This window comes from Rissa tridactyla, chromosome 3, assembly GCF_028500815.1.
Source record: "Rissa tridactyla isolate bRisTri1 chromosome 3, bRisTri1.patW.cur.20221130, whole genome shotgun sequence".
Taxonomy (NCBI): Eukaryota; Metazoa; Chordata; class Aves; order Charadriiformes; family Laridae; genus Rissa; species Rissa tridactyla.
Window position 1 is genome coordinate 109,812,787 of NC_071468.1, and position 14,478 is coordinate 109,827,264.

General features: G+C 37.2%; 1 protein-coding gene across 1 annotated transcript in view; it reads right to left on the minus strand.

The window, feature by feature from the left end:
- The window catches only part of MBOAT2 (membrane bound O-acyltransferase domain containing 2), a 103,442-nt gene that overhangs the window by 7,327 nt on the left and 81,637 nt on the right, over positions 1 to 14,478 (minus strand). The window contains exons 8-12 of the mRNA XM_054195392.1: positions 12,028 to 12,220; positions 8,943 to 9,046; positions 8,504 to 8,568; positions 3,489 to 3,621; positions 205 to 356 (exon numbers count right to left, since the gene is read on the minus strand). Of these exons, the coding sequence (XP_054051367.1) occupies positions 205 to 356; positions 3,489 to 3,621; positions 8,504 to 8,568; positions 8,943 to 9,046; positions 12,028 to 12,220 (647 nt within the window). The remainder of the gene's footprint in view (positions 1 to 204; positions 357 to 3,488; positions 3,622 to 8,503; positions 8,569 to 8,942; positions 9,047 to 12,027; positions 12,221 to 14,478) is intronic.

Consider the following 14,478-nt stretch of genomic DNA (forward strand, 5'->3'; position numbering starts at 1 on the left):
TTACAACAGGAAAATGAGATCATTTTATGGTTTCTCATACACAACAGAAAGTGTGTTCACGCACTAGAAGAGAAATACAGTTTGCTCAGCTAACAAATAAGTCTTATAATTATCACTAGAACAGTCTCAGAAATCTTATGCCATAGAAAATACTTCTATTTCAAGTTAAAGAAAAGAAAAAGGAAACAGGTAGAATGTGCTTACCTGTAAAAGGTGAAAGAGGGTTTCACGGAGAGCAGTACAAATGGCACGACTGTGTAACTTATTGCTACTTGAGTTGCCATCCATGTTATAATATCATAACATAGTTTAACAGCGGGAGATTCAACAAAATAGTGTCTGATATTGTTTCTTATCTGAAAAAGCAGATGACAGTAAGTTAGCTTAGGAATAAACAGAGTTTGTTGCGCTTCCACAAAATTCATAGGATGTATTTAAACGCTACAGTTTGGTCAAGTATCTTTGAACAATTCAAAATACCCATCAACTTCAACAGGAGTCAGTTCAAGTTTCCTTCCTTTTAGGATAGTGCGCTTCATCCAGCACAGGAATTTAAACACTTAAGAATTTAAGTGGAATTTAAGTAAATGAATACACGTTTAAATCCAGAGTGAGTTTGGACTACTTGTCTGATTGAGGCAGACATTCTATCCTATCAAGCTATTCTGTAAATACACAGTGTCTGAGTAAATGAAAACCAGAATGCTTCTGTTGAAAGCTTCTATATGGTAAGCCGTTTTCATACACTCGCTATTAAGATGTATTTTAGGACAAGTAGGGTATAAATCAGAATATACAAAATATCAGCTCCAATTACATATTTCAGGAGTCTTAATAACAACTACTATGAAGTGCGACTATTATCAACGGACTCAATTTTCTATGCTGAGTCTTCTTTTGTTTGCAAAATTCTGTTCAAACAGTGGAATACCAAAGGTATTTAGAAAAATCCAAACCCCACATAGGTTCAGTTCCCTTACAACTCCTGGATTGTAACAGAACACATGGAGGACTAGCGTGTACTGATTTCATTCTTTACCTTAAAAACCTTTTTTATCTTTCTTCTTCTTAGCCAAATTCCCCTGTAAGTATCACATTCCGATTCAGCCTTTGCTTGGTTAAGCTACGTAAAACAAGTCATTCTAGCCACATACCCTTCATCCCAGTGTCTGCCATCTCCCCCCGGTTTTCTCCTATGATCACGTACAATGACTCGTTCCTGAGTTCTGCAAAACTTGGATGAGGTTTCACAGAACTTCTTGTGGAGAAATCTAGCATTTTAGGACTTGAAGGACAACTTCCAAGATAAATCTGTAATTGCCCCTAGTAAACACCTGATTATGAAACATGTAATGATTAAAGGGAGTAAAAACTAGTTGAATACATGCTTAGACATGACAGGAGAAGAAAATGGGGGTCAAGGCTGCTAAACTTTGCAGGCTTGATAAAGGCTAGTAGAATTAAGATGCCATCCAGAGGGACCTTGACAGGCTGGAGAGGTGGGCCCATGCCAGCCTCATGAAGTTCAACAAGACCAAGTGCAAGGTCCTCCATCTGGGTTGGGGCAATCCCAAGCACCGATATAGGCTGGGCAGCGACTGGCTTGAGAGCAGCCCTGAAGAAAAGGACTTGGGGGTGCTGGTGGACGAGAGGCTCAACATGAGTCGTCAGCGTGCACTAGCAGCCCAGAAAGCCAGTTGTATCCTGGGCTGCATCAGGAGAAGCGCGGCCAGCAGGTCGAGGGAGGTGATTCTCCCCCTCTACTCCACTCTCGTGAGACCCCACCTGGAGTACTGTGTCCAGCTCTGGAGACCCTACTACAAGAAAGATACGGGCGTGCTGGAACGTGTCCAGAGAAGGGCCACGAGGATGATCAGAGGGCTGGAGCACCTCTCCTATGAGGACAGACTGAGACAGCTGGAGTTGTTCAGTCTGGAGAAAAGAAGGCTCTGAGGAGACCTCACAGTGGTTTACCAGTATCTTAAGGGGGCCTACAAGAAAGCTGGTGAGGGACTTTTTAGGATGCCGGGTAATGGTAGGACTAGAGGGAATGGATTAAAACTAGAGACGGGTCGATTCAGATTGGACGTTAGGAAGAAGTTCTTCACCATGAGGGTGGTGAGACACTGGAACAGGTTGCCCAGATAGGTGGTGGAAGCCCCATCCCTGGAAGTTTTTAAGGCCAGGCTGGATGTGGCTCTGAGCAACCTGATCTAGTGGGAGGTGTCCCTGCCCATGGCAGGGGGGTTGGAACTAGATGATCTTTAAGGTCCCTTCCAACCCTAACAATTCTATGATTCTAAGTAATAAACATGCTAAAGCACTTCTAACATATCTTATCAGTTAATATTAAGTAACTGTTCATACAAAAACCAACAATATTTTTATTTAATAGTCTATTAATTGATACACATGAAATGTGAATACAAGGCAGCTTATTAGCAAAGCCCAGGACAAAGTGCAGTGAGCACTCCCGATTTACTGGACTCACCTTACTGAGAGAACACAACAACTTTTACCTGTGAACTGTCCCTGAACTTTGGCTTTTGCACCAGTCCCTGGCTGAGAAATGTGATAAATGTCAAAAGTTCATTGTGACAAGAGCCTGGAAAGGAGAAGGGAGCTATACCTATTGTAAAGAAAGGAGTCAGTTCTGTCAAACAAGGACGATACCCACATCTTTGTGAAGAAAGAGGAGGAGCATCTGTTTTATTACTGTTAGTAAGAACCTAAATCTGAAGTACCAGCTTCTCCTAGCTATTACAGCAAAGAGCAGTCTGCTTCGTTTCTCATTCTCCTGGTTCTTTTGACAGGAAAGTGATCTGCTATGCTGCTCTGAGCTGACAGCTCATTTTTTTTGTTCCTCTTTCCCCTTGAGTAACAGGATAAACCTGCCTCTGTTCTTATTCAGCTTTCTCAAACAGGAATGAGAGATTTCTTGGCAGATTTGCTGGTTCCATATGGTTCTGAATAGCAGCTGTAAAAGCTTGTTAATGTGACTGCACTTCTGGCTGGCCATTTTTGAGTAGTAATAGATATTTATCTGCTGGTTGACGAGGAGCATTCTTTAGTTACCATCTTTGCAATAGTATTGGACAGAAATTAGGGAGGGGGACAGACTTGATAAATACATAGTACTGACCCCTGCAAATTTTAAGCTACCGATAATCAGTGATAAAGTTGGGTTTTTTTAAATGGTCTTAGATATCATCTTGTTTAGCATGACATAATAATACATGATCAGTTAATACAGAGAAAGGCCTTTCACAAAAGATACACTACATAAGTGTTATAGGCTGTGTACACTCTTGCTTGTTTCTACTGACCAACCCCTCCTTAGTAATCATCCCACTGCTCTCCTAACTAAAAAAAGTAAACAAAACTATCTGACAGATTGCTTGTGTGTCAACTCGTATCTTTGGACTACAGAACACGATCAATTTTCTTTTACAGAACTGCTTTTAAGAAGATGCTTGGTTGGTACTTACAGCTCTTGCTGCTAGTGTCATTAGTACTCCTGTTAAAAATGTTAAATAATATCCTGGGTAAACTCCATGCCAAATGGCAGAGAGGATGAAGGTCTGGATCGTTGGGCTGAAGGTGGCTCGCTCATAGCACACTCTAGCAAGTCAAAGATAATTCAAGATAAATAACATGAGACACAGATCACCAACAATCTTCCCAGTTACCATTAACATATTTATACTTTTAGCAGTTTCATCTCCAACATATCATTTGCAACGCAACTGCAGTTTACTATTATTTAATAGTGTTGCCACTATATTATGACTTACAGGAAATACTTAAAGCTATTCCCAGCTCCTGATTTAACCCCTCAGTGCTAACCTATGCTCAGTGTCATCACATATGGTACTTATCTACAGTGAAGTGATACAGAAGCATCCAAAGATGGGTGTTGGTGTTAATAAGGGATCTTGAGCCATCCAAGAATGCATTTGAAAAGCTACACTGGAAGGCACGGACTATCCCGCAAACTCTTGCGATGACTCAGATATGTATTTTTCATAAAGTGAAAGCTGCTTATAGGAGAAGGAAAAAAGTAACAACTACCTTCAGTTTTGAGTAAGTGAGGCTACAGTTGAAAAATGTGTGTGTGCATGGCAATTAGGTGAGCACGATGATGAAATTACAATTAATGACTCTAGGGATGTGAGAATATCAAATAAGGACAATGCTGACCTTGGCTATTTAAAAATGGAGACTCTGAATTATTAGGCAAGGTCCTACAGTAAGGAATTCTAGAAAGAAAGGGAAACTGGAATCCAAGAAAAGCAGTTTCTAGAAGACAACATTAAATGACACAGTGACAAACCATCATGATGTGGAAGAATGATAGGAAACATGGTAAGGTCCTGATATGGCTTCATCAAGAGTTCTTTAATGTCTTTAATGATCTGAAAACCAAAAGCAATAGGAAATATGGAAACAGATGCACACTAACATGAATCAAAAATAAACAGCACAGGCATGCATGAACACAAATCTAAGGCTAACGTACAAAAATGAGTTTTAACTAAAAAAAGCCATAGACACCAATATGTAAAAAGGTTTTGTAAACACATAGCAAGTAACAGAGAAGAGAATGCACATCTGTTATTCAAAGAGGAAGACAAGATAACGATACAGAGGGCTGAAATGTAACCAATGTAACTACTTTACTACAACTTCCGTATATACCAAAGATTACTGAGACCAAATGATACAGTAAATTTTAAAGAGCAGAAGGTAAAAAGGTAGGATCTGAATAGGGAAAGATCAAAAATATATTTTGCTAATTTAGTTTGTTCCAGTCAAATAGATGTGCTAAGTTTTATCTTATGAGGTCTTCAGTGCAGGCTACCAGCAGAGCCCCCTCCCTCTGCCGAAGGCCTTCACTAACAATGCCTGTTAAGATGAGAACATGGGCCTAATTAGGGTGCAGGTGCACGCACGCGTAATACACAAAACTCTCTGAGGACATTTGCCTGCAACAGATCACCTTAAAGAGGAAAGCAACATTGGCCAGACTAAACAGTAACCAGGGAATTTCAAAGAGATTTTTGAAACAAAGATGGTGTCAGCCTAAAAAGTAGAAAAGCACTAGGAAAATTTGGAACAAGACAGGGAGACATCTTGGAGCAAAATACTAGTCATCAAAACCTGGTTTGACACTGCCAGAAGTCACACATGCATCATGACCTTTGTCTCGGCCAAGACAGAGCAACCTCGCTGGTAGACACCAAGTAGCCTGCATCCAGCCAGGGACTGTCACTGCAGCGTTTGATCCACAGGGAGCAATATCTCATCCCTGTCAGCTGCACGCACATGAGCTCGTGGCTAGCTTTTCTAATCGGCATGTGAATCCGTGGGTTCACATAGAGCTCGAGCACCCACATCTCCCACAGGCGATGCGTACAAGCGGGGGGGCCCACGCTTCCCAAAGGAGGTGTGGTTTTGTAACCCATGTGTCCTTGGGAGCAGAGGCACAGTTTGCGTGTAACCACGTGTGTGCATGTGCGCTTTTTTAAACTCTTTGGAGTTAGTTACAGGAAGGTGTGTAGAAATTTGTTTATTAAGTCACTACACTAAGCACTTACAAAACATCATCTGTTCTAGTTGTTAATTCTGAATGCGTATTTCACTGACCAGTGGTTAATTATGTCTTGTTAATAAATTGATAAACGGCTTCAATCTTTATTTTGTTTAAACTACTTTAACTAAGCAGTTTTTCCCCTGCAAAGCATTCAGGAGTTAACAAAACTACCTAAATTAACTAATCAAATTTCAGCTATATCAATGCAAGTCAGATAAGATACATACTAGAAAAAAAAAATCATCAGGCTTCAATTTCAAAGAGTTAAAAGTAAGCTTAAAAAAATCCTCTATGGATTTGTCAATAATAAATCGTGTTGAAACCCTTCACTTGACATTCCTAAAAGCAAACCTAGGAAATATGGTCATCACAACAGGCTGAGGAAGAAATCTATTCAAATATGGGTGGTTCAGGTTATCTATGATTTGCTCTAGAAGTAGGAAGATGCATCGACTGTTCAGCAAGGTACTCCCCTTCGTCTGGTTCTATACTTTGATTATTAGCTTGGGTGGTAGAATGAGAAGTGGACTTTTCCACCCTGTCTCCCCTTCTTTTTTTTGAGGCAGGTGTGGAAGGAATGAAGGAGATTGGTGGTGTTTTATTAACAGATAGAGCACTAGAATCCAAAATTCTCTTGACAGACTTGGATGATGTTCTCAAATCAACAAGATGAAGTCTAAAGTCTAAAACATCTAAGAGAAGCGGAAGATACAAAACAGTACCCGTCCATTTAATGTTACTGAAGAAGCATAGCTGAGCATGAATATGAATCAACATCATGAAACACTGAGTATTCAGCTGAGCATGAATCAACACTAGATTGCTGCTGGGGAAAAAAAAAAAAAAAAAAAAGACCAAGGTAATACTGTAATGTATTAGCAAGAGTTATCTAAAGAAAAGAAAGGTAATTAATCTACTCAAAGCATTCAACTCTGCCTGTAACAAGCCAGGGGAAGACCTTGGAGGTCTTAGCCAAAGTACTGCATCCACCGTAAGATGACAGGAAGTTTGGAAAGAAGCCAGAAGAGAGCAATAAAAACCAGAGAGGTTTTGCAAATGTGACCAAAGACAAAAAGAACTGGATGTTTTCTTTGGAAAAAACAATGAACAGGCTGAGGGGGGAATATAACAGCTTCCCCAGTCAGGAAACATTATCATGATATATATTGTTGATAGATGCTATTTTGTAAATATCTACTTTAACTTGCATGGTTGTAACAATAATGCCTTTGAATTTTGTGATCTACATTAAATGTTTATTAATCTTCTTTATTATCTGTAAAGGTTAACTGTGTTTTTACAAAGGGTTTGCTTCTACACACAAAGAGGGTTTAAGTTCAGTTTCTCTTTCAAAAGTATCGGAAAAGAACAGAATGAATGCTGACATGTGGTATTTCTGTATTTCATGTAAGATAAAAGCCTAAGATTTTAGATACTTCCATAAATGGTAAACAAGTGAGGTATTAAAAGTGGACGTTTAAAGTAATACATGAGCTTGCCCTCTATTCAAACACTGCAACTAACTCGATTATTGGTAATATAATATATACATGAACCAGTATTCATGCCTCGTATAATCATTAAAAAAATCTTTTACTTGCAACAAATCTTTAAGAAAACATCCACTCTTCTCCCTTTCATTGTGGTAGAATCAACATGTCTTTACACTACTCTCAAAAATTCTGCTACAATTTTTCTTAAAAAAATTAAAGAACAAAAATTTAAGAACAATTAATTGTTCTTAAACTGAACTTAGTTTTTCTTAAAAATATTTGTTAAAGGAGATACTTTAATTTTTCTTTGCATCTTCTTTTAACGCCTCCCTGAACAATTGATTTGTATTTTTTTTCTTTCAATTCCTAATAGAAATGGTGCTCAGCTCCATTTAAAGGAGTTTTTGTTTAGCATTATTCAATTTAGGAGCTTTAAAAGTTTGTTAGACCACAACCTTCTCCTATTAAGTTTTAATACTGATAAACTTCTGTTCTCTAACTAAATTAAAATGCATTTTAAAATAGCTTATTTCCTTTATTAAATGATACATTTCAATACCTGCAAGCATGCAGTTCTTCCATAACAACTGTCCTAGCAATAGATTCTATTGCCTATTGAGCCACTAGAATAATCACATAAATTTCAATTTCTGTTTTTAATTGGTTCAGAAAAATATTTAGGGAAGAAGTTAGGGAAGAAAGAGAATACACTATAAAGTTCTCTGAGTGATCCCAAGATGAGGGTCTCTGTTAAACTCACACCTATTCATAAAAGATCATCTATACAGAGAGTGGGAGAAGGGGAACAACAGCCGTGTACTACTCAAGAACACTTTTTTACCTTCTAGTTACCAGAAAGAAATAGTAAAAGCAGAGTGAGTTAGTTCACTGGGTACTATACCCATTTCCCAGACAAGGAAAATAGCGCACCTGAGGGATACTCATTTGCATTTATTTTTTTTTTGCTAGCACATTGGAGAGTTTGGTATTTGCCAGGCACTCATTAAGGAAGAAGTGCAGAAAGTTCTCACAGAATGTATGGAAGTTTGCGTATCACTACGTGTCTAACAAAAAAAAAAATTTTAAAAAAATAGCCTTTTCCACAGGCTAGCCAAAGATGTGCATTTTGCCTACTGCTCTCAGCAACATGCTCTGATCTGAATGCCAAGAGGGGGAAAAAACCCAACAATGAGACACCTCCACAGACTAACACTTTTAGGTTCCCTGCGACCAGTGAAGAAAAACAGTTTCTACCATTACCTGGTAGTTTTCAAGCATTACAAGAAGAATGTCCCGTGCAGTTGCTGAACAACCGTACTGTTTAGTGGGGTTTAGCTTTAAATGTTAAATTATCTTCAAAGACATATTTATCTAAGAAAATTCATTGGAGAAAAGCTTTCCTTTAAGAAATAAATACCTTTTAAGCCAAAGAGCTGTTTGGATATTCCAGTTATCAAGAAACATCTTGAAACTTGTGGAAAACTGTAAAGTAAAACCAAACTAATTATTTCTGTAATTGTAAAATGTTACAAAGTATTTCAGAATTCTGACACATAAATTATTTAAAAAAAAACCCTACTTTGCAATGAGTTGAATAAGGTATTTACTCAACTACTTACAACCACAAAATATTTTGGAAGTCAACTGGCAAGTAGAACATATTCAAAACAGACTCTTATTTTGCATCCTTTCCTGAGGATGTGAACGCATCATTTCTGACTTCGAACACGTTCACTATCTTGAGGAACAAAACACGTAGGAAAACTTACTGAAATTACAAGCAACTACCCACACTGTAGTTGTGTTAACGTTAACAAAATACATGTATATTTTACTTGAAAGAGCCATAAACAAACCTCTATTTGCTGGATTCTCAGATTTGATATTAAATCCCAACGTGCACCTCCATTTTTGTCATAGCCTCTAAAACCAAAGCCTGCTGCATTATTAATTGCATCTGCTGCAATGAAACAAAAAGAAACAAGAGAATTATAAACCGCTTGCATTACAAGTTGTGCTTCACACAACATGTAGTTTGTTCAAAATATTTATCACATTTTAAAGGCTACATAGTTATTGCCTTATCACTGTATTAGACAGTTGAACAAACAGGAAGTAATCCAAGCAACATGCGGCTTTCAAATCAAAAACTTGTACAAAAGAAGGAAAGGTAGCACTACTGACTGCACGGTACAGATGTTCCCCCCTCTCTCACACCACCTACTTAAGACTTGCTTGAGCAATTTGACAGAAAAATAAACACAGTGAGATGCCAGATGAGGAAACAGTGGCTAGCTGTCATGATTTGAGACAGCAGCTCAACACCCAGGTGCATGTCTTTGGTCTTCGTTACGCAGCAGCAGTCACATTTAAAGCATAAAGATAAAACTGCACGATTCACTTCAAGCAGGTGCCCAGTCACAGCACCACACAGAGCAGAACAAACCTAACAGAAGCAAACGGTAATTTACTGAGCAATGTGGAGTTTGTCAGATTTCCACTAATGGCACAAGGCCACTGTTAACAACACTTCTGAATTTGAAGTGTTTACAACACGCATCAAAGGTCAAACAGTTCAAAGCAAACAATATTTTTCCCTAGGAGAGAAAGCTGCTACCGTCATCCGGACTATGTAGGAAAATACAAGGGATGTCAGTCTGAATAGCGCCGGTCACTTCCAGTCATCACCTTTGCCTCGGCTTTCTTAGCTCGGACACTAAAGTTTCCTCAGCCACCCTTCTCAAATTAGGATGGCCACTTACAAGGAAACAAGGTTGTTGTGGGTTTTTTTTCCCAAACATTGCCTCTGTTGAGCCAGGCGCTTGGTTGCATGCACCCAAACGTGGACATACATCTGTGAAGCATGAACCCAACCCTGTATCCCACTTAAGTGGATAAATAAGTGACCGTAGGGAGAAGAATGCCAGCTCCCCTCCCAGTTCAGAGGCATCCCAAGGGATTGGAAGCAAGGTACGTAAAAGGCTCTGCATAAACAATACAGATCTAGGTCTCTGGTTACAGGACATGAGCCCTCTCTGTTAGCTCAGAATTCATCTAAAGCACTTAATTAGATTGTCACCTTTTGAATTACAGCTAGCAAGGCAAGAGAAATTGCTCAGTTTGTATTACCACATTAAAAATAATTTGTTTTATACAATAGTGACATGTAAGAGAAATTCCCATCTTTTGCATTTTCCTTTCTTCTTAACAACTTTTTCAAGGTATTAACGCAGTGCATTCAGAAAGTAAAAGAAACGATTGACTCAAACAGTTCCTTTCCTGAAGTTCAGTTTCTCTAGTTATCTACCAGTCTGAAAGAGGGCTTTATGACATTTGATTTAATATAGGGTGGTACTTAATGTTTTTATTTCCTCATCAATAACAGTTTTAAATAATATCTTTGAAAGCAAAAAAACTTGCTGGTAAACATCTAATATCACTGATGTCAACTTCAAACATTAGACAATGATTTTATGCTCAATTAGAAACAGCTGAAGATGTGAACTCCATAACCTCTTGCTAGCTAAAGGCTACTCTTGCTAGCTAGAGTAAGTACTCATTTTATTAACTAGCATTTTAGTAAGTATTCATTTTAAGTAATTCATTTTAGTAAGAGATTTTTTTTTTTTCTTAAGTGCAAAGAATAGCAACGTACAACGGAAAAGCATAACATCCAGCAAAACCATTAAGGGCCTCTCACATTCTACTCATACCATCAGGAGTTTACATGAGGTAAAGTGGAAGGAAGAACGTAAAAAAGTTATTTAGCAAACTAAAATTACAGAGTTGATACAGTTTATTTTCTTTGGTATTTTACCAAAGGAATGCTAGCTCTGCACTGCTAGCAAGTGCATAAGGAGAAATCCATCTGAAGTATTACAGGGGAAAAGAACAATGAAGATTATGCGTTTTTCAGATGACTCCTACTCTTTACAATGACACTGGTGCACAAGAGCACAATATTCTAAATTATTTCATTCCACAACAAGCCCCAGAATTACTATATCCAGACAAGCTGAAAGCACTTCATTCATTGACCAGGAATGAAACCAGCAGCTGTAAATGAGTCATGCTGCTCTGCTACACTAAGGCTTTCTTTATCGCATTGTTTCCCACATATTCTCTCTCAAAAGAATTATGAAACAAATATGTAAAACTGGAGAAGAGGAGGAAGCTGATGAAATCTGTTTTGTGAGCCACTTACAAGATGTCAGCCTACATAGAACAGCAAAATGCTCTATTTATGTGTTGTTTTATTCAAATGATGTGAATCGAAAAGCAAAACGTTCTTTAAACTATATCATCTATTCAGTGTCTTAAATCAGCGACTATAAGTGTTATCTTTGTCGTTCAATTAAAACTTTTAGTAAACAAAGACTAGAACTCAAGTGTCACCCATCAAATTTTGAAAATACTACTGCAAATGCCATCTACTATTACTATGATGTATCTGAATTTCAATATATTTGCTCTTCCTTCATTCTTTAATAACATCAAGCAAATTACTGATAACTAACCACAGAAAGTGGCTTAGAATAACTTTTCAGATATGCCAAAATAAAAGTATGACAAAAATAAAAACCAGGGATTGTACATCAGACTAGATTTACTACAGTTTTTAAAAAACAAAAATGTCATTGCTCATTAAAACCCTATCACTCTCCAAAAAACCTTATGTTTCACTCATGTTTAGGAGACCATGATCACATTTGCAACATTGTCACAACGTTGTGCTTAGATTTATGGTAAGTTTTCTTTCTCAAAAACAGAGACACCATTCAATATACTTTGACAATACCTCATAATACTTAAACATATTAATGTTTTCCTAAGGCCTCAAGAGGGCACTGTCACTTTTTAATACATGCTTAGTGTGCAGCATCTCAAGTGAAACTTAATACATACGCTTTATTTTATTTTTTTTTAAATATATGTACTTACCTAAAGTCCACGCAAAATAATACTTGGGTCTGGCAGCCATAAGAGACACGTACAGGTAGAAAAACCTTACGGGCCATGATGCTGTAGCTCTGAAGTTATCATCAATGTTGTATTCCACAGGCAAAGTTTTAGTAATAGTCATGTGGAAGAGTAAGGACAGTCCACAGATTAGGAGTTTCTGTGCCACAGCTATCTGAAAAGTTTAAGATGGGAGACTTTGTAAGCTTTATATTTTTTTTTTTGTTAATTGTCTGGAAACAAAGGCAACTTATAATCGGCCTTCCCTAAACAGACATATATACCTATCAATTTTTCAGTAATATATACTACCAACTGTAAAATAGTTGGTAACATTTTATAGAGGCACAAGGAACATCGTTATCTTTATTAAGTTGTGAGCACCACTTCTGGCAAACACAGCAAATTTCAATCTGACTATAGGGAGCCTCTAAAAACCCTTTCAATAACAGGAACATCGTTTCCAACTCCAGTTTTTTCTTGCTTCAGTAATTTGACAGTGAAATAAGTAAGTTGTTAAGACATCATAACACAAAGCATATAATCTTGGAAAAGATTAGTACAATTATTGTGGAGATTCCAAAAACAATGGCAAGGCCTCCGTTCATTTTTGGTAATCTTTGGCATAATGCAGGTGTTCAATTGCTGCCCGACTCAATATATTAATCAACTCTCTTAGATTATTGCAATATCTAAATTATAGGCCAACTAAAATACTGAAATAATTTATGAATTTACTGCCAAAATACTTCAGTTCTATATAGACCTGTTTTCCCAACTACAGTGATCAAGCTATAAGGGGTCAAACAGTACACTCACTGACATGTAAAAACAGGTTGTTCAGGTAGGACATGGACTCACGTTTTCCTCAAAATACGTTTTGCTATAACCACCACACTAAAAAGTATGTATTTTTAGGAAAACATCTGTAAGGTGCTATTATAACACACACAGAGAATAATGCCTGACATCAACTGCTTTAAGTAGTTAGTCTGATCCACATCCCAAGGGCAGATACTATGTTCTATGCAAGCTCCTGAAGTAACACATTAACCAAGCACCTCCAAAAGAGAAGCTTAAGAGCTTGTTCATTTAAATGTAATTTTCAAGTTTTGATTGTAAGTAATCTCAATATCTACATTCAAACATTACAATTTTAATTTACATTACAATTCTACAAACAATAAACTTGTCAAGAAAACAAAAAAACCACAAGAAATCAAAAAAAACTAGCTGGTTTTCTTTGAAGCATCACAAAAAGATAACCAGAATCCTTTTGCCGTCCATCCTGCTTCCAGTATACCTGCCCAAACATTTAAAGATAATGTCCTGCTTAAATTGGAGTGCAGCTTCACGTATCTAGTTCCAAAATAAAGATTAATTCTGTTCCACGATACAGAATGGAGCATTAAGTGCCCAACTGAAAACACAGATTTCTGCAAGACACCCAGTATCAAAGATCCACCCAGTCACACAGACGTACGAGGAGACGTACAACCTGATAAAAAATGAGACTTGGAAGAGCTGCAAAATGGTGAGGGTAACTTTGGATACCGCATATATTTCATGTGGCTCATCTCAAAAGGTATTTCAGAGAGGATCAGAAAACTCAGCTAATTAAACAAACCAGCTGGATAATTCAGGAGGCAACTACCTATTAATAGTTAAAGCTGGTGTTTAATTATATATTTCTACTTGCTTTCTAATAAACTTAATTTTAATATTTTACTCCATTACAAGAGTTCAAAGTAAAGGGCATTAACTTTCTAAAAGTGTTCCTTTGTTTTTCTAGAAACTATTAATCCCTCTCTCTGCCAGAGCAGAAGGAAAGTTCAGTTGGCTTAACTTCTTTAGGAATTTAAATAGAAATGAACGTTCATAAAATGAGTTATTATTAACACTAATGAATCTTTAAATTTGGTATGCAATATCTGACACCTGCAAAATTAGATATTTGTAAACACCAAAAGGGATCACCCTAAAGTTCTGAAGACGGTTGCAAGGCTTTAACTTCAAAGTCTGAGCCATAATTAAGAGTCATGTCCAACTTAGCATGAGAAACAGTATTTATAGACTGGTAACATTAACATGCAACTTAGAAGTTTAAGCATAAACATATAAAATAGCTGTTTTCCATCTGAAGATCTCTACAAAGTCTCAAAATATGTATTGGCAACTTATAAGTAACGTTATCTCTGTTTAAAGGCCTGTTTTCTGCCACTGCCACTATTTACTAGTTTTTCTATTGGTAAATAGAAATCATTAATCTACCTGTCCAAGTCAAAATATGCTTAGTACCTATGTGAAGGTTTTTAACTAAATTGTGGAATTGAAAGCGCTTCTTTTAAAGAAAAGCATAAGAGTTTTAATAAAATTTATCTTAAGAAAAAAACAATGAACTCATATAAGGCTCTGCCAGAAATTGTACTTTTA